At 45.3% G+C, this 20,723-nt stretch overlaps 1 protein-coding gene across 2 annotated transcripts in view; it reads right to left on the reverse strand.

Annotated features, from left to right (window-relative positions):
* micall2a (mical-like 2a) overlaps window positions 1-20,723 on the reverse strand; it is a 73,981-nt gene that overhangs the window by 49,073 nt on the left and 4,185 nt on the right. For both annotated transcript variants that reach the window (XM_078418502.1, XM_078418501.1), the window contains exon 3: window positions 5,990-6,038. In XM_078418502.1, coding sequence (XP_078274628.1) covers window positions 5,990-6,038 — 49 coding nt within the window. The remainder of the gene's footprint in view (window positions 1-5,989; window positions 6,039-20,723) is intronic.

The following is a 20,723-nucleotide window of genomic DNA, read 5'->3' on the forward strand; positions in this document are numbered from 1 at the left end:
AATGCTTCAGGTTGAAGACCCTTTGCAAAAACAGTATGGGACCTAATATGTCTGACAAACGGTCCTCGACCTGAAACATTACCTCTGTTTAGCCCTCCACAGATCCTCCCTGACCTGCTGCATTTTTCCAGCATTTTGTGCATTTCTAACATCTGCAGTTTGTTTATTGGTTTTTATTTAGATAAAGTTAATGTTGGTCCCTGATATACTGGTTGTCCTCTTCCAAAATTCCTTGGATACAAGAACAGTTCCCTTGGTTGGAAGGAGGCAAAGCTCATTCCACCATTTAAGAAAGGAGGCAGTGAGAAACAGGGGATTATTAACTGGTAAGGTGAACTAACATCATTGGAAGGTAAAATACTGGAATCCATTATTAAATAGGTTCTTATAAAAATAAGGGTGAAGTCAGCATACATTTATCCCCCAAAAAAATCAATTTTGACAAAAATTATAGAGTATTTTTGATTTTGTAATTAACAGGGTAGATAGGAAAACCAATGGATATATGTGGCCTAACAAGGAGGTTATTGAACAAAATTACAGTGCATTGGGATATGGGGGTCACACACATTTTGTGGATTCTGTATTGATTAGCAGACAGCAGAGTGGGATTAAAAGAAGATCATGTTCAGGTTGGAAGGATTAATGATGTAATGAAGTAACGATCGGTGCTGGCTCCCCAGCTGCTTACAATCTATAATCGATGAGATGAATGGAGGAATCACGTGTGATACCTACAAGGCTGCTGTGGTTGTAAGGAGAAAACAGAGAGATAAACCTAGAAGTAGTGAATGGGCATGTCTACGGTAGATGTCATACAAGTTGCACAACTAGATAAATAGAAAAATGGATTTTTATACAGAGAGATTAACATGCATTAGGGTGCTCAGAGGGACCTGGGTGTCCATGTACACAAAAAGATGAAAGTGAGTATGTTGGTGCCGCAAGCAGTTAGGAAGGCAAACAAAATATTGGCCTTTATTGCAAGAGAATTTGCATACAACTGTAGACGACTTGCTCCAATTCAAAATGTCCTGCGTGAGACCACATCTGGGGTATCTTGTGTCCAGTTTTGTTTTCCCTACTTGAGGAAACGTATTTCAGTGGCACTGTGAATGTTGCAAGTGTTCACCGGAGTGAGTGAGGGTGGTGGTCAAATGACAAGAGATGGTGGACTGAGCTGTACTCTCTTTAGAAGAACTCAAATCTTTGTTGATCCGTACAAAATTCTGAAGGGTCTTGACCGCATGGTTGAGATCCGACCTTTGTATTGGTTGGACAATCCCCTGGAACCAGGGGATCAGTGTCTCAAGATTAAGAGCCAGTCACCCAGGACAGAGATCTTCAACCAGTGGGAGGGAGGCATAGTTACGGAGTATCATGACAGAGATCAATAGAATCGTAGGTCTAAAATGATAAAAGGTTTTGTGCAGGAAGGTGGCACTGAGGTAAAACATCAGCCATGATCTGACTGAAAAGCAACATAATATGAGGGACAAATTGCCTTATGGAGCAGTGAGTGGGTGGGCAGCTTAGTGTCAGGAATTGTCAGGCTGATGTTTGCAAATGAGCCTGTGCATTAGGCATTTGAAACATGTTAAACATCAACTCTTATCTTATTTGAGCAGTGTTTGTCCACAGGCAAGTCTACGCAAATCACAAGACAAAAACCTCATAATTTTCACAGCAGCAGGCACATCATCTTGGCCTTTTATCCGCCTGCAAACCCAGCTGCTTGTTTTGAACAGGAACACGAGCATTTAGGATTTAATGAAAGCAATCACTTACTCATATTCCCCCGAGGACTAAATGCAATGGTGAATGGTTTGAGTGGTTTTCTAAACTCCAGACTGACACCAAGTCAAGTTTTCGAAGTCAAATCTAAAGCAAGCAAGACCAAGACACTAAAACAGATGCCAAACAGGTTGGCCACGGAGGTACGTTTTAAGAAGCATCACAAAGGAGAAGTGGGGAGGTTAAGGGAGGGAACTGCAGACTTTAAGACCGAGGTAGCTGATCTGGGATGGTCAGCACCAAGACCCAGGGGATGTGGATGACCCACTTTGCAATCTACAGCTCATCCAATACTCTAGTCCTAAATGCACAGTCTCATTCATCACATTCCAATCCATTGGCAAACTGGATTTGGCGCACGAGCGGCAAACCTCAAAGGTTTGAGGCCAGTTCTGATGAAAGTTTGTCGACCTAAAACCTTTCTCTCTCTCTCTCTCTACCGACACTGCCTGACCAGCTACGTTTTCCCGGCATTTTCTGGTTTTACCTCAGATTTTCAGCATCTGCAGTTTTGTTTTTCTTTTAACCCTACACGTGCCCCACCATAAAAGCAGCAGGGCTCCATTTACAGGTAAACTGCATCAGTGCATCAGGGAGAAAGCAGTGGATCGGTCAACAGAGCAGAATGTTCTGAAAACTGTAACGTCCAGGTTCAGGAATAGCTTTTTCCCTGCAGCCATTCGGCTATTAAACACTGCAACCTCAAATAAGCTGTGAACTACATAGACGTGTGTGTGTGTGTGTGTGTGTGTGTGTGTGTGTGTGTGTGTGTGGTAATCTCCGAACCCGAAGGACGAACAACATATATACACACATACTGAACTCTCTCGTTTATCATCTTGTTTACAGTGTACTATGTTTACATATTCTGTTGTGCTGCTGCAAGTAAGAATTTCATTGTTCTATCTGGGACATATGACAATAAAACCCTTTTGACGACTCTCTTATCGAGGCAGTGACAGTGGATCAATATATCCTATGTAACTCTAAGGCACAAGCGACATTCACTGTAGCTCTGACAAAGGTCTGTCACTGCTCCTCAACCTTGCTGCAGCTGTTGCAAAGGTTGATCATACCACCCACTCTAACTGGTCGTCCCTCCCCTTGGTTGTTTTGGACTTGGGAAGCAGTGGGAGGGAGAGAGGAGGTGAAATTATACTCAAGATCTGAGTGCTGTGAGCACCCACAGTACTAACTGCACCAAGAGATAAGAAGCTATAATGTGTTTGCTGATCAGAGTGTGATATCTTTACTTTCAGTTCCACCAACTTGAACTTTGATCTTTTCACTGCATATGTAATGTTGCTGCTGACTGAATAAGTCAAGTTTACAAATCAACGTTTTAGAAATTTCATGCATTTGGGGTTTTTCCACTGACTTTTAAAATGACCAGAGTTTTGGAAATTCCTTGCTCGTTAACACAAGATCTATTCCTGTTGCGTGTCAAACATGTTTTAGTTTGGGTTTTCAGTAAACCAGACACTCCCAACTTATCACGGGTTGGGTGGAGTCATATGTGGAGGAGAGGTGGATTATCACAAATAGATAGAGCAATATAAAAAGTATGCTCGAATCAACTCTCTTCCTTAACCATGCATTCGGCCAGTAATTCACCTCAGTAGTAAACCCTGTTAAAAAATGCTTGTGCATATTTGATCAACGTTCTATCTTGCTTTCCAAATCCTTATGGGTTGGACGGGGATAGGTTACAGGTCCATTAACGATGGTGACAGAGGTTGGGGAACATTGGGATAAGGCTGCACTAACGATGGTGACAGAGCTTGGGGGAACAGTGGGATAAGACTGCACTAACGGGGATTGACATGGGTTGGGGAAGAGTGGGATAAGGCTGCCATGAGTGGGGGTGACAGGAGGTGGGGAACAATGGGATACACAGGGGGGGGGGGGGACAGGGGTTGGGGAGAGGTGGGTTCCAACCCCTCTAGTGAGGTGAGAGGAGGTGGGGAATAGTAGGAAACAGAGGGTGTGACTGGGGATGGTGGAAGTTGGGATTCAGCCCCTTTAATAGTCGGAAATTATAAAACATTAGAAGAAAGACAGTGGAACCACATAATGTTGTACGTGGCACAGCGGTAGGATTGCTGCTCTTCAGCCTTGCCGATCCAGAGACCCGGGTTCGATCCCAACTACGGGTGCTGTCTGTACGGAGTTTGTATGTTCTCCCCGTGACTGCATGGGTTTCCTCCGAGAACTTCGCTTTCCTCCCACACTCCAAAGATGTACAGGTTTGTAGGTTAATTGGCTTGGATTTGTACACTTGGTATAAGGGTAAATTGTCCCCAGTGCGTGTAGGCTTGTGTTAATGTGCGGGGATTGCTAGTCAGCATAGACTCGGTGGGCCAAAGGGCCTGTTTCCGTGCTGTACCTCTAAACTAAACTAAGAGCAACATGCATGTAAACATGAACAAGCCAAAATTTAACCTGCAACAACCTTGAAGAGATGGGTGAGAAGGTGATGGTATGGCCTTCCTAGTGCTGTGCGTGGGATTTTGCTGTGCAGAAAATGCCAAAGGGATTCCATCACTTTAGAAGCGACATGCTGGTGGAAAAAGTACAATGCAATGTACTTTAGGATTCCCCCCCAGGGACGGAAAGGAGGTGCACTATTGGCAGATGTGTTCCCTGGATGAGTGTTTGCCCCAATCCACTGGTCCCTCAATCCTGTGACCCTCCCACTGAAAGCTCTCACCAGGGTGAGCAATTTGCCTAAAACGTTATTTATTTTTCCAAATTCATCCCAAAATGCCAAAATAGCCAATATCATGTTTGCCCCAAAGGCAAATGCACTAATTTTCCCATCTCTCAGACCTCCGGCTTTCAGAATCTTCACCAAGAAAGCTGTCCTGCTATTATAATCAGGAAGAGTGTACAATAGTCCAGTTAGGATCAAAGAGGGAAACAACACTGTAATCATTGGAGACACACGAAACTGTAGATGCTGGAATCTCGAGTAAAACACACAAGTATTGAAGAACTGAATAGGTCAGGCAACCACCGTGGAGGGAATGGACCGATGATGCGTTGGGACTCTTGTTTTAAATTCCTTACTACAGCAATTAAACTGAAAAGGGTCGGGAGTAAAGTTCAACAGGAATCAACACAGATGCATGGCACAGTGGTGGAGCAGCCTCGCCACAGCAACAGCGAAACTGAGTTCGATCCTGACCTCGGGTGCTGTCTGTGTGGAGGTTGCACATTTTCCTGGTGATTGTGTGGATTTCCCCCAGTGTTCTGGTTTCCAAACACATCCCAAAGAGATGTGAGTTAACTGGAGAGTGTATAAGTAAAAAAGCCTTTTCCCCCCCATAAGAGATAACCTTTCCTCGAATACAGTACAGTCAGACTGATGAGGGAAACCTGTGTTTGACGAGCATCCTTTAACATGCCAGGATTGGAATACAGGCATCGTCAGCCAAGGAACGAGAAAGTAACAGTCCCACGTCAGCTTGGGCAGTCACCCAAACATCGGTAGGGAACAAACGACCAGCAAAACAATCCAAGGAATGCTGCCAATAACCAGTTTGTGTAAATAATCATTTATAAACGGTATAAATAATCATTTGAAAAGGCACAGCACAATAAAGGATAACCTTGTCTGACTCTCTTGTCACCTTCCCAACGGGTAGTTGATGAGGGATTAATTAGGCCATTCGGCCTACTCCGCCATTCAATCATAGCTGATCTATCTTTCCCCCTCAACCCCATTCTCCTGCCTTCTCCCCATAACCTTTGGCGTCTTTACTAATCAAGAACCTTTCAATCTCTGCTTTAAAAATACCAAATGAATTGGCCTCCAAAGCCGTCTGTGCCAACGAATTCCACAGATTCACCACCCTCTGGCTAAAGAAACACCCCCTCTTCTCCATTCTAAAGGTAGGTCCTTTTCCCCACCCCCAAGATGGCGCCAAAGCCAGGAGACTGTGTGTGCGCTGGTCCCAGAGGTGGATCTGCTACCATTCATTACAATCGGTCCACTTTTAAAAACTGTTATAATTCTGACAAAAGACAGTGGAACAAAAACATTAACTGAGTTTCTCTCTCCCCGATGGCTTCCTGGATCTTACACGTTTTCCTTCCTTTCCTGCAGATTTCCACTATCAGCATTATTTTGCTTTCACACTGAGGAAAGTTTAACCTGAAAATCTCTCCCTCTCAAACATATTGTGCCACTTACCAGTTTATTGTTCTCATAAACATCGTCCTTCTTAAGCGAATTGAAATCTCTGCAATTGAAAAAGAGCAGGAGTCAGTGTCAAGAGTGTAGCTTCATACAGAATGTGCCTTTATATAGAGCATTATCCCCAAGTCCCTTCATCAAACCCGCATATGCTTGGTTAAGAAAGTGGCTTTTAATGAGTAACTGTATGAGAGAGCCAAGTGTGGAGTCTTGCAAGGACAACCACCAAGGATGGAGTGGTGAACGTTAGCAGTGACCGTCGGGAATGGGAGATACACGGAGATCTGGGTGCATTGTAGTGTTGGAACAGATTAATGTGACTATGGAAGGATCTGAAAACGAAGATCAGAATTTTTAAATGGGAGATGATACTGAACCTGTCCAAGTCAGTGAATACAAGGATGATTGGGAAATAGGTCAGAAGGAGCTGAATCTTGAGAACAGTGGATGATATCCAAACTGATCAAGACACACACCCAGTTATTTATACCATAGATGTGGAAGATCCGTGGTGCTGCACTAGCAATCTAAACAAGCCTTAACAATAGTCATAGTATCACAGAGTCAATACAGCAGGAAAACAGAGCCTTGGGCCCAATTTGCCCATGCTAACCAAAATGCCCCGTCTCCACTAGTCCTGCCTGCCCACATTTGGAAAATATGACTTAAATGTAAATTCTACGCCTTGGAGGAAACTCACCACAACCAATAAACAGGGTACAACATCCTTAACCCTTCACCCAAAAAGGTCAGCACAATCACACTCTGGGTAGTGGCACTGTACTCAGTTTACCTACGTCCCAGAATGAGCAGCAAAGATTTTTTACACTGGAGAAGGACCGTATTCATGAAAGCTTCATACATCTACACTGCACTGTACTGCAAACGCAGGGAATGAGAGGCCCTGAGGCAGAGTTGTGGGCCAGTGTGTTTAATCACATCAGCCCTGTGAATCTCCTCAGAGGCAAAATTGCATCGGTTAGGATTCAGCTTGGACTAGGGCATCATAGAGACGCAAGACGATCTGCTAACTATAGGGTGTTTATCACAATCGAGTGATAGAGAATTATTAACCAGCAAGCCCAAAGGAAACCACAGAATAAGTCAAGGTGCAGTGGTTGTACAATTGACAGGATTCAATAGCAGGATATGTCATCTAATCCATGACGTATTGCAGGCAGACATTTATAGCAAGTTCATTGTTTTAAGTCGCAACTTCACTGCTGCACTGACGTGATCACTGCTTCTCCTCTCAGTTTAATGGGGAACGCACAATAGGACTATTCACAGGAACCCTGCCCTTTTAAGCGATGGCTGAAGAAAATTCATTGTTATGTTCTCAAGTGAGGTGGGCGTAACATGTCCACCACATGCCTTATGAAACACAGCAGGGGGTGGAGTTCGAGGAGACCCCAGCAGATAGTTGGTTTGTGTCACCCTGACTGCCTCAGTCAGTGTCTGATAAGGACCCACATGGCAAACTGGCTTCCTCGGTTTGCCTCTTGAGTCAGAAAGTTGTTAGTTCAAGCATTCCAGCACCAGAAATCAGGTCTATACTGATTGCACAAGCTAGGAATGAGTCATGCCTCTATTAACACAGAGTTATGGAGTAACGTTTAGCTTATGGAGTAATATGATCTGTGTGCTGAAAAGATTGGGCTGGTCTGAAGCAATTAGATATAGGGATATTGTAAAGATATGGAGATATGTGGCTCTGAAAATTAGAGTTGAGAAAAGGATCTAAAAGGTTCACATAAACAATTTGATCTCAATGCAAGATACCCAAGGGAAGAATGGGAGAAGAGTGGGAATTTGAATGTACTCTGGAAGCTGAAGGAAAATTAAAAAAGGAATAAGTCTATGGCCAGCACAGTGGCACAGCGGTAAGAGCTGCTGTCTCGCAGCGCCAGTGACCTGGGTTCAATCCTGACCTCGGGTGCTGTCCATGTGGAGTTTGTACATTCTCCCTGTGACCACGTGGGTTTCCTCCAGGTGCTCCAGTTTCTTCCTACATCTCAAAGACATGCAGGTCTGTAGGTTAATTGACCTGTAAATCGACCCTAGTGTGGAACTGAGATGACATGGAACTAGTGTGCAGGTGATCAATGGTCAGTGTGGGCTCGGTGGGCCAAAGGGCCTGTTTCCTCACTGTATCTCTAAAAACTCAAAAAAAGCTAAAAAGGAACAAGACTAAAGGAACTTTTTCACCCAGGGAGTTGTGAATTTGTGGAATTCTCTGCCACAGAGGGCAGTGGAGGCCAAATCACTGGATGGATTTAACAGAGGGTTAGATAGAGCTCTCGGGGCTAGTGGAATCAAGGGATATGGGGAGAAGGCAGGCACGGGTTACTGATTGTGGATGATCAGCCATGATCACAATGAATGGCGGTGCTGGCTCAAAGGGCCGAATGGCCTCCTCCTGCACCTATTTTCTATGTTTCTAAAGAGAATTGAAGGAATGAAGGGGAGAATCCAGAGATGGATGCCCTATCAACATCACCCTATCAACATCACCTTCTCAACCTCCAAGATCAACACAAACAGGACCTGGAGAGTTTCAAAGATCAGATGGAATTCAAAATCTAGCAAATTAGTTAGAAATGTAATTAAACTGATTTCATTCCTCCTTTTTCTTTTATAAAAAAGACTAGCAACATAGTTTGTATCATTGAGTACGTGTGTGCAGTCAAAAAGAATCCTGGAATAAACCACATACTCCCTGTACTCTGCACTCCACAGTTCCAGACCTCAAAGTTACTGCTCAACTGAACATAAAATCTGGGGGCTTAGTCACAACTGTTCATGTCTCTGAACCCCTCTTGCCACTGCAGCCAGGAATTTCAATCTTGGGGAAATAATATTGCTTGAAAGATCCCCAGCACCATCTCACAAACTGTTTCACATGACTGGGAAGGATAGAGAGGAGGGGAGAGATGTAGTGAGAAGAGGCTTGATTGTTAGAGGGACAGACAAGAGATTCGATGGCCACAAAACAAAATACCAGGTAGTTGCTTTCTAGTTGCCACGGTTAAGAATGTCTCCGAGCCGTTCCAGAAAATTCTCAAGGGGAAGGGTGGAGCAACGGGAGGTCATTGCACATATCAGTATCAACGACAAAAGGCAAAAAAATGGGTGATATCCTGCAGAGTGAATAGAAGTAACTGCCTATGCTGACCCAGTCCTAATTACATCTGCTTCTACAGCTTCCTCCAGCAGCTCATTCCACATTCGGACTACCCACTGAGTAAAGGTGCGGCCCTCTTTAACAGGGAGCCCTCTGTGGCCCCCCCTTTAATCTCTCCCATCTCACCTTAAGCCTATTCCCTTTAGCCTTAGTGTGTAGGAAGGAACTGCAGATGCTGGTTTACACCAAAGATATAGACACAAAATGCTGGTGCAACTCAGCGGGATAGGCAGCATCTCCGGATAGAAGGGATTGGTGACATTTCGGGTCGAGATACTTCTTCAGACTGAGTGTCAGGGGAGAGGGAGTTACAGAGATAAGGAAGTGTAGGAGATCAAAAGAGATGTAGACCAAGAAAAATGTAGAATAGACCATTCATTGTTAGCTAGGAGACGGTGACAACAAAACAGACAGAGATACACAATGTAATCAGAGGGACAGTCAGACTGGTCGGAGGACTGGGAAGGGGAAGGGATGGAGAGAGAGGGAAAGCAAGGGTTACTTGCAATTAGAGAAGTCAATGATCATACCGCTGGGGTGTAAACTACCCAAGCGAAATATGAGGTGCTGTTCCTCCAATTTGCACTAGGCCTCACTTTGACAATGGAGGAGGCCCAGGACAGAAAGGTCAGTGTGGTCCCTCTCCCTTCCTAATTCTCCGACCCTTCTGACTGTCCTTCTGATTACATTGCATCTCTGCCTGCTTTGTTGTCACCTTCTCCTAGCTAACAATGGTCTACTCTACATTTTCCTTGATCTCATCTCTTTTGATCTCTTACACTTCCTTATATCTATAAACTCCCTCTCCCCTAATGCTCAGTCTGAAGGAGGGTCTCGACCCAAAATGTCACCCATTCCTTCTATACTGCCTGTACCGCTGAGTTACTCCAACATTTTGTGCCTATATTCCCTTTGACCCAAGAATCCTCCACCCTGAGAACAATTCCCCAAGTGTCCTGCAGATGAGTCCCACTCCAGAGGTGTCACGTCCAGTTCAATGTGTACATTGAGAGAGGCTGGAGTAAAGATACAGCATTGCTTGACTCCACTTTGCACAGGGAATGTGTCTGTTGGCTCGGATCGTAGTTTCCACTTGTGTCTTATTTTGCTCTCCACCAAGTGTTAGAATTTCACCAGGATCTACTCTCCTTCCCTGCCAGTTTTAAGCATCGCTCCAAAAACAAACTTATTTTCACAAAAGTAAACTACTACTAACTGGAGTGCATATAAAAAGCTGCCATGATCCCCATTGACAAGACCCTGCCGATAGACAGCCCCTCAGTGTGCGGGGCTGCATTTGGAGTATTGTGTTCAATTCTGATCACGCTGCTGTAGAAGGGATGCCATTAAACTGGAAAGAGCAGAGAAGATTTATGAGGATGTTGCCAGGTCTCGATGGACTGAGTTTATAGGAAAAGATTTGGCAGGTAAGACTTTATTCTTTGGAGCACAGGTGACTGAGGGGCGATCTTATAGAGGTGTACAAAATCATGAGAGGAATAAATAAGGTAAATGCACAAAGGTAGGGAAACCAAGAACCAGTGGACATATGTTTACGGTCAGAGAGGCGAGATTTAATATGAACCTGAGGGGCAACATTTTCCACTCAGAGAGCTGTGGGTATATGGAAAAATCTGCTAGAGGAGGTAGTTGAGGCAGGTACTATTTATAGCATTTAAAAGACACTTAGACAGGTTCATAGATAGGAAATATTTACAGGGATATGTATCAATCACTGGTAAATGGAACAATAGACAAAAGACAATAGACAATTGGTGCAGGAGGAGGCCATTTGGCCCTTCGAGCCAGCACCGCCATTCAATGTGATCATGGCTGATCATTCTCAATCAGTACCCCGTTCCTGTCTTCTCCCCATACCCCCTGACTCCGCTATCCTTAAGAGCTCTATCCAGCTCTCTCTTGAATACATTCAGAGAATTGGCCTCCACTGCCTTCTGAGGCAGAGAATTCCACAGATTCACAACTCTCTGACTGAAAAAGTTTTTCCTCATCTCAGTTCTAAATGGCATACCCCTTATTCTTAAACTGTGGCCCCTTGTTCTGGACTCCCCCAACATTGGGAACATGTTTCCTGCCTCTAACGTGTCCAACCCCTTAATAATCTTATACGTTTCGATAAGATCTCCTCTCATCCTTCTAAATTCCAGTGTATACAAGCCTAGTCGCTCCAGTCTTTCAACATATGACAGTCCCGCCATTCCGGGAATTAACCTAGTAAACCTACGCTGCACGCCCTCAATAGCAAGAATATCCTCCCCTGGGGTATCTTGGTCAGCATGGTTGAGTTGGGCCAAAGGGCCTATTTCCATACAGTATGACTCTAGTCACATGAGTGAGACTAAAACTACTCTAAAACTACTTTAGTTGGTTGGGCCGCACACGCCCAAATGCCATGTCCTACCATTTTGTAAAGGCAACCAGATCGACATAAAGACCAGACGAAATATGTAGGAAAGAACTGGTTTAAACCGAAGACAGACACAAAATGCTGGAGTAATGCTTCTTGACCCGCAGAGTTACTCCAGCAATTTGTGTCTATCTCTCGCATAAGGACAATGTGTTTATTTTATTTTTTATTTGTTGTTGTTGTTTGCATAAATATTATGTTTGAGGATGTGGAAGGCAGACACAAAATGCTGGAGTAACTCAGCGGGTCAGGCAGTATCTCTGGAGAGAAGGAATGGGTGACATTTCGGGTCGAGACCCTTCTTCAGACTGAAGGACGTGGAAGTGAGTTGGCTTGATCACCAATGGCCCATGGAGATAAGGAAGAGTCCATTCACTTCCTAGTGACGGTGGGTAAAGGGAGGGCCAAGAGGATGGTCAAATCATGTGACCAATAGACGGTGTAGACCTGGTGAGGGGTGGGGCATTGCCAGAGGGAGGGGAGAGAGAGATTTCCTGGAATAGACATGGCGGGACAAAGGGCCTGATTATGTGCTGTGCAACTCTCCACAGCTGATCGCCCTCGCCACCCTACAGTGGGTCACCTCAGACTAATGGAGCTGGCAGCTCTGTAAACCAACACGATTCCCACAAGGTGACCGACTAAAAATAGATGAGCTGGTCTATCACCTTGGTGTCTATTGCAGTGGGGGATCTGACTGTGTACAGCAGCCAAGCTTGTCGAAAGCAATCACAGCAAGTCAGAATTCACCCTTCAGATACTGGGTGTTTATCCTATTTTCTCGACTTTCTGCCGCTTTCTGTACATTGGAGGCTCCAAACTAAATATATTTGCACAACTGTGAATAAGCAAACAATGATGGAAAAAAACAAACAAGGGCTTATTCAAACTTTGCATCGTTGTACTTTGTTACACAGGAATCAGCAAACCCTGACCACTCCACACAGTAGTTAATGTACCCATAGCAAATCACAATTGAAAGGAGTCAGATTTAGAGCGGTCCAATGTGTTTCAGAATTACCTTTCCAAGAAGAGAATAGGAGGTTTTTTTAAAAACTTGAACTGGTGACTGGTTCTCTCTTCATGGATACTGCCCGACCTGAATATTTCCAGCACTTGGTGTTTTTAATCTCCTGTTTTGAGCCTCTGTTTTTTTAGTTCTCCTGAAGCCCTTGACAACTGTTTAGCCCACAACTGAGATAATTTAACAAACGCATTGTAATTTTTGACATCTTGGGTCTGTGTTTCCCGCAACACTGACAATACTTCAAAACAGATCTTAATTGAAAAGTGTTTTGGGTCACCCTGGAGTTTTGCTAGACATTGGAAACCCCACTCTTTCCAAGTCATAGCACAGATGAGAAGGGCCAAATGGCCTCCTTCTGTGTTATAAATTTTCCATCAGTCTCTGTCCATATTTGTTTACGTGATCTTTCAATCGCAAAAATGCGAGTGTGCTCCAAGTAAACAGAGGCTCGGAGAAGTTCCTTTACTTCCCCACAGGAACAGAACCACACAAACGCAGGGAATGTGGGGAATGAGGAATTTTAATTGCAGCCCACGGTTTACACATGGGATGAAACCCAGTTCAAAGCAATCCGTCTCCTTCTGGGAATTTAAAAACCGGACGGGAAGAATTAAATAGACAAGTTGCTGCTTCTGACAGCTTAAGAATAGTCCAGCTCTGGCTAAAACTTTCCATTGCCACAACAGTGGAGGCAGCACAGGATCTCCCGTCCACTCACCCAGGAATAAGAGGCCTCTCAGCCCTTCAGTTCTGTCCTGCCCGACAGTGCTGTGGCTTCACTTCCCCTTCCTACCTTTGCTCACTCACAATGCCAGTCTTGACAGTGTGATACTAGCATGCGGGTGCCCCAGGCATTTATTCCTCATCCTTAACTGCACACAACCCAAGTAGGTTGAAGGATCAGTCACATTAGCAGGTCATCCATCTGGGATTTGAAATCATGTCACTGAATCAATAATCCACAGATGTAATCTCCGCACTACCCATAATCCAGCAATTCACAGCTGCCTCCTGATATTGGTTCAGTTGTTAGTTTATTATTTGGTAATGGTGTACAGAGAAACAGTGACAACTATGTTTTACGTGCTATCCAGGTGAATCCTTCCAACATGATTACAATCAAACCGTGCACAATAACATCAGGTAGTGCAAAATGAAAAGGGAAACAAAGTTCAGAATGCAACATTACAGCTGCAGAGAAAGCGCAGATTTTAAAAAAGTGTCAGGGCCACAATGAGGTGGGTTGGGAGGTCAGGAATCACCAGTGCTTCTTAGGAGTTTCAGATTTCCACCACTCTGTGCACAAAGCAGGATGTTCTCAAAGCCACTTTGCAAAATTGTAAGTAACACTCAGCTGGTGGGGAAGCATCTATTGAAAGAGAATCCATTAACATTTCAAATTTGAGACCATCAGAACTGAGGAGGGAAAAGGAGTTAGTCCAGGCAGCAGAGGGAGAGGCCAGTGGGTGGAACAGAGAGCACCTGTGATGGGGTGAAATAAGGTAGCTGTTGGTGAGCAGTGAAGCTCCTTTGCCCGCATATTGTGTCGCTAATGTTGCAACGTCTGGGTAATGTTGTATTGTCTGGTCTATTGGTGCAAAATGTTGGAGTAACTCAGCGGGTTATCACAGGGGGGGGGGGGGAGCAGTGAGAGAGGGTGTTACAGAACTCCCGTCAGAGAGAGGATACGAACTTCTTCAAAGTAGACTACCTTGAGGGGATTTTGTAGTGGAGCAGGAAAAATGCGTAGGAAGGAACTGCAGATGCTGGTTTACAGCAATCCACTAAGTTACTCCAGCATTTTGTGTCGATCTTCGAAGAGAAAGATGACGGGCAAAAAATGGCCGGCGATGACACAAGCAGAAACGCAAGCTTCAGCCTTCTGAATCCATGCCATTCACCAAACACATACGTCCCAATTCTCTGAATACATTCAAGAGAGAGCTAGATAGAGCTCTTAAGGATAGCGGAGTCAGGGGGTATGGGGAGAAAGCAGGAACGGGGTACTGATTGAGAATGATCAGCCATGATCACATTGAATGGCGGTGCTGGCTCGAAGGGCCGAATGGCCTACTCCTGCACCTATTGTCTATTGTCCACTAATCCTGCTCCAATCTCATTTTGTTCCCTCAACCTTTCCCATCAACGCCCCTCAGATTCTATCCCTCACCTTGGCAATCTAAAGTGGTCGATTAAGCTATCAACGCAGCATCTTTGTAAGGTGGGAGGAAACCAGTGCACTGAGTGGAAAGCTACATGGTCGAAGGGAGAATGTGCAAACCCTCCACAGACAGCATCAGGGGTCAGGCAGCCCCGCTCCCCATCAGTCCCAGCAAAGTGAGCAGAGCCGCTGCCTGACAGCGCCAGAGACCTTGGGTGCTGGATGTGCGGAGTTAGCACATCCTCCCAGTGACGGTGTGGGTTTCCTTCAGGTGCTCCGGCCTCCACCCACATCCCAGATACGTACAGGTTGGGAAGTTAATTGGCCACTGTAAATGGTGAACAGTAAAATCTGGAGGAAGGTGGTGGGAATGTGGGGGGGGGGGAGAGAATAAAACATGGAAACAGTGTAGAATTATTGTAAATTGCTGCTTGATGGTCGGCGCGGACTCAGTGGGCAGAAAGGCTTGTTTCTGCGCTGGTTCTCTCAAAGATTCCATGACAAGTGACTTCTGATTTATCTTTAGGTCACTTGCATTGAGGGGTGGTAGAGGCCGAGGTATTGGTGGCGAAGGAGAAACCAACGCTTTGTCTGCAGATGCTGCCTAACTAATGGAGCGCTTCCAACATCTGTTTTTAGTTCACATTTATTGCTTTGGGAAGCCGCCCATTTTGGATACGATCAGGTCTCCAAACCACTCCTGCAGTATTTCAGTGTTGGTCTGCCGTGAGTGAAACAGATGGGGGGAGGGGGGGGGGGGGAGGGGGGAGGGGAAGGAGAATCATAATGAGAATAATGGAGCAGCACAGTGGAAGGAAGGGATAAGACAAGCAGCGACTGGGGCAGTGACTGAGACAGAGACGCACCCTGAAGCAATCAGGATTGATATCTCCAGCAGGTATGGTCAATGATAGTGTCCATGCAGGTCAATGATAGTGAATGAGTTGGGATCCTGGAAGCAGAGCACTGGATGAAAGACGTGGACAAGTACATGGACTGGACAGGTTTAGAGCAACATGGGCCAAAATGCAGGCAGGTGGGACTAGTGTAGATTGGACATGCTAGTCGGTGTGGGCAAGTTGGGCTGAAGGGCCTGTTTCCACACTGCATGGTTCTATAAAAGCAATACTATGGCAGATATGCTTCCTGTACCACAATGCAAATATACTTGGAGAATAGATTCGTATCCAGACCACAGAGATGATATATTACATTAGCAATGTCACATGATTGGCATTGTGCTCTGTGTTGCCCAGACTAACTGGTTGTTCCAAATTTGGTTCCTTTCTCTCCAGTAGATTGCGCTTGTTTGGATTTCCTCTCCAAGATTTCTATTTATATCCCAATTCAAGTGACCCCCATACAATGGGTTGGACGACAGTCAATTCATATCACTCAAGATCCTGCTGCTGTCAGGACTTGGCCCCACTTCAGTGTGAGAAAGGCCAGGTTTCGATTACTGCCAAACAGCTGGAATCTGATCAAATGTCTCTCGTGCTCTTAATCTTAAATTGATCATTTTAAATAATCTGTTTGTTATTGGAGGGCAGAGAAAGGGCAGATTGCTTGAGAGCAGCGGTCTCACCATTCCTTGTTCCATCACTGTGCTGACTGGCACTCTGTCCCAGGAGGTGAGAGGCTTGGATTCCAGTCCCACTCCAGATACCTAGACGGGCACGCCGCCAATGAAACTCACCACTCTCGGAGATGCCATGGTTACTTTAGTTTAGAGATACAGCGCAGAAAGAGGCCCTTCGTCCCACCGAGTCCATGCCGACCAGCGATCCCCACACATTATCACTATCCTACACACACGAGGAACAATTTACATTTATGCCAAGCCAATTAATCCACAAACCTGTACGCCTTTTGGAGTGTGGGAGGAAACCGAAGATCTCGGAGAAAATTCACGCGGTCATGAGAACGTACAAACTCCATACAGACAGCACCCATAGTCGGTATCGAACCGGGGTCTACGGAGCTGTAAGCGCTAGAAAGCAGCAACTCTACCGCTGTGCCACCATGCAGAGGAAATGTTAAATTGAAGAAGGACAAAGAGATTCTTCCTGGTATTCTGGTGAACATTTATGCTGAAAGTGAGAAATGCTTTTTATGCCTTTTTACAAAGACTGTGGTTTTGGGAGTTGCTTGTTAAGGAAAATCTGTCAGAGTTTGATCTCCAGTTGAACTTTGCTAAATCAACATCAGTAAACCAGATGATAATAGCTTTATCACTTTACTATTTGCAGGACTAAGTTGTATGCAAATTGACTGCAGCATTTCTTGCACTACAACACTGAGCGCACTTCAAGAACTTCTGGAAGTCACCACCCTGAAACAGAAACTCTGTTACCCTCTCCAAACATGCTTCCTGACCTGCTGAATCTTTCCTGCATTCTCAGTTTTCAAAAGTTTTGTTTTAAAGAAATGAATGTGAAGTGTGTTGGGACAAGCTCGAGATAAATGCAAGCCTTTCTTATTTAGCCAACTTATTTAGCAGTCCAAGCAGCTGCAGAGTTCAGCAGGAAATCAAACCCTGGATGATCTCCTCAACTTAGTGTCACCTGAAACACAATTTTGTGTAAAAAGCACTTTTTAAATCCTTTCCCCACTTAAAGATAACTGCACTTAAGTCATGAACCAAGAGAATCCTAACAGAGCCAGTTCCATATTTGTTCAGTCTGCCCTGAGCAGGAATAAGGATATGCTCCCATTAACAAGAGTGCCACAAGCCCAGAGAGGCACTAGAAACTAGAAACTGTGGCAAAGAAAGGAAAGCTGCTGGAGGAACTCAGTATGGAGGAAAATGGACAGTTGATGTTTCGAGTCAGGACACTTCATGTCAACTGAAAAAGTAGAGGGGAAAGTAGCCAGTATAAAAAGTGTGGGGAGGGAATGGGGCAAGATCTAGCAGGCGATCGCTGGATCCAGGCGACGAGATATTGATTGCAAAAAAACAGCCAGGTGGGGAAGGGAAGGGGGGAGATAATGACAGAGGCTGAGATGGGGTGTAGAGAACAGAAGTCTCTAGTTTCGGGTAAGAAAGGATGGCGAAGAGAGGAACTGAATAAAGAGGGATGGATGGTGGGAGTTCAGATGGGAACAACAAGGGAGAAGTAGATGGGAGGAGATCCAGTAGGTGGATGGCCAGATGGAGTAGATTGTGGGGGAAGGGGGAAAGAAACAGGGTGATAATGGATGGGAGATATTATGGGAATAATGTTATATGCGAGAGGGCCAGGGTATTGTAGGAGGAGAAGTAGATGGGAGGAGATCCCAATGTTGGGGGAGTCCAGATCAAGGGGCCACAGTTTAAGAATAAGGGGTAGGCCATTTAGAACGGAGATGAGGAAGAACTTTTTCAGTCAGAGGGTGGTGAAGGTGTGGAATTCTCTGCCGCAGAAGGCAGTGGAGGCCAGTTCGTTGGATGCTTTCAAGAGAGAGCTGGATAGAGCTCTTAAGGATAGCGGAGTGAGGGGGTATGGGGAGAAGGCAGGAACGGGGTACTGATTGAGAGTGATCAGCCATGATCGCATTGAATGGCGGTGCTGGCTCGAAGGGCTGAATGGCCTACTCCTGCACCTATTGTCTATTGTCTATTGTCTATTGAGAGAGAAAGTGACTGAGACGGCGCAGGTTACCAGAGATTAGAGAATTCAACATCCATGCCAGGTGAAATACGAGCTGCTGTACATCTGGTTTGTGTTTGGCCCAAACCTGGCTGTGAGGAGGCAGAGGACAGATGGGTCAGTGTGGGAATTGAAGGCCAGTTCCACAGGGAACAACAATTTTTTGAGGGACAGAGAAAGGAATAGATATACGTTATCTATCCGACCCAAAACGTCACCCATCCTTTTTCTCCTGAGTAGCTGCATTTTGTGTCTATCTTCAGTGTAAACCAGCATCTGCAGTTTTCTCCTGCAGATGTACGTTAGCGTTGACCTGTCTGGGACTGTTTCTCTCGTGGCTATTCCAACCAGAAGCGACTCTTTAAAAAAAAAGTTTTAATTCTGTGACACCCTTCAAGTTCCTTTCAGGGACATCTCATGCCACACGAGTCGATAGGATATTTCCCAAGTGTATTCACTACTGTAATGTAGGGAGGATGGTGGCTAATTTGTGTTTAATGAGCTCCCTGAAAAAACTGTCTGATAGCAACCAGATGTCAGTTTTATTAATGTCAGGTGAGGAATAACATTGGCCAGTATATGGGGAAAGAACTCACTGCTCTGCCCACAAATAATATCAACGATAGACACAAGCTGGAGTAACTCAGCGGGCAAGACAGCATCTCTGGAGAAAAGGAACAGGTGACGTTGAGACCCTTCTTCAGACTGAGACTCAGGGAAAAGGGACACGAGAGATTATAGACAGTGATATAGTCTGATATAGAACAAATGAATGAATGATAAAGTAACGATGATAATGGAAACAGGCCATTGTTAGTTGTGGATTAGGTGAAAACGGGTTACAGACAATGAGACTCAACAAGACAACTTTGATGCTAGTACGACTTAGGTATGGGAGGGATGGAGAGAGATGAGGCAAGGGTTACTTGAAGTTAGAAAAATAAGGCCAACTAGTTTCATACAGATTTCACATCTGTAGCGCCTCATGTTAGTGCCACATCTGAAATAGGGCACTGCTAACAGTGCAACACTCCCACCGCACTTCACTGGAGCCTCATTCTAGATCCTGGAGTCCACTCTGTCTTCCAGGGTGATCTTCTCAGGCTGATGTATCCGTACCTACAATCCACTGAACAGCCCAAGCCCCATCGTTCCGGCTTCTCCTCATGCCCAAATACTGCCCATTCAGCCTTGGATATCTTCAACAACAGTCTCAGCATCCACAGTGGAACACAAACACAGGGCTGCTGAGTGCCCCACTTCCCAAACTACCTTAGTCCAAACTCCAGCTCCTTCACCCCCCCCCAAGCCCCTTCCCAATGGGAGAGGGGGGGAGAGGGGGGGAGAGGGGGGGAGAGGGACTCAATGAATCAGGGCAGCATCATTGGAGGGAAAAGGACCGATGTTTCGGGTCAAGGTCCTTCTTCAATCGTTATAAGAAGGAATTACAGGTACTGGCTTACACCAAAGATAGACGCAAAGTGCTGGAGTAACTCAGCAGGTCAGGCAACATCTCTGGAGAACATGGATAATAAATACATTTTTACTTGTCATATGTAGGTTGGCACAGGGTCAACAGTACAATGAAATGTATTTGACAAGACAACGGGTCACCTCAGCAGTAATATTCCGAGGATAAATAAGATAAAAATGACATTAGTAACGTAAAAAGACAATTAAAAATAGTTTCAAAGACAATATTAAAAAATAATCAACATATATGATTTGAAATGTATTTATGTTCAGAAGCCTGATGGCCTGATGGTAGAAACTGTTCTTAAGTCTGGTGGTACGCGCAGCCATACTCCTGTATCGTCTGCCTGACGGTAACAAGGAGAACAGCCTGCGTGCTGGGTGGCTGTGGTCCTTGATGATGTTGCGTGCCTTCCGCAGGCACCGCCGGTAGAAAATGTCCTGAATGGCCGGGAGACAGTTGCCAGTGATGTGCTGTGCCATCTTCACCACTCTCTGTAGTGATTTGTGGCTGTGGGCAGAACAGTTCCCGTACCAGACTGTAATGCAGCCCGTCAGCAGGCTCTCGATGGTGCAGCTGTAGAAGTTTGTGAGGATGCTGGCGTTCATGCCAAACTTCCTCAGTCTTCTCAGGAAAAAGAGCCGCTGGGGCGCCTTCTTTGTTATTGTGTCCGTGTGCAGTGTCCAGGAAAGGTCCTCAGTGATGTACACACCGAGGAACTTAAAGCTGCCGACCCTTTCAACCTCAGCATCACCGATGTGGATGGGGAGGTGTCCACTCCCCCCGCTGTCTCCTGTAGTCCACGATCATCTCTTTAGTTTTGCTGAC

The sequence above is a fragment of the Rhinoraja longicauda genome, chromosome 21 (genome assembly GCF_053455715.1).
Source record: "Rhinoraja longicauda isolate Sanriku21f chromosome 21, sRhiLon1.1, whole genome shotgun sequence".
Taxonomy (NCBI): Eukaryota; Metazoa; Chordata; class Chondrichthyes; order Rajiformes; family Arhynchobatidae; genus Rhinoraja; species Rhinoraja longicauda.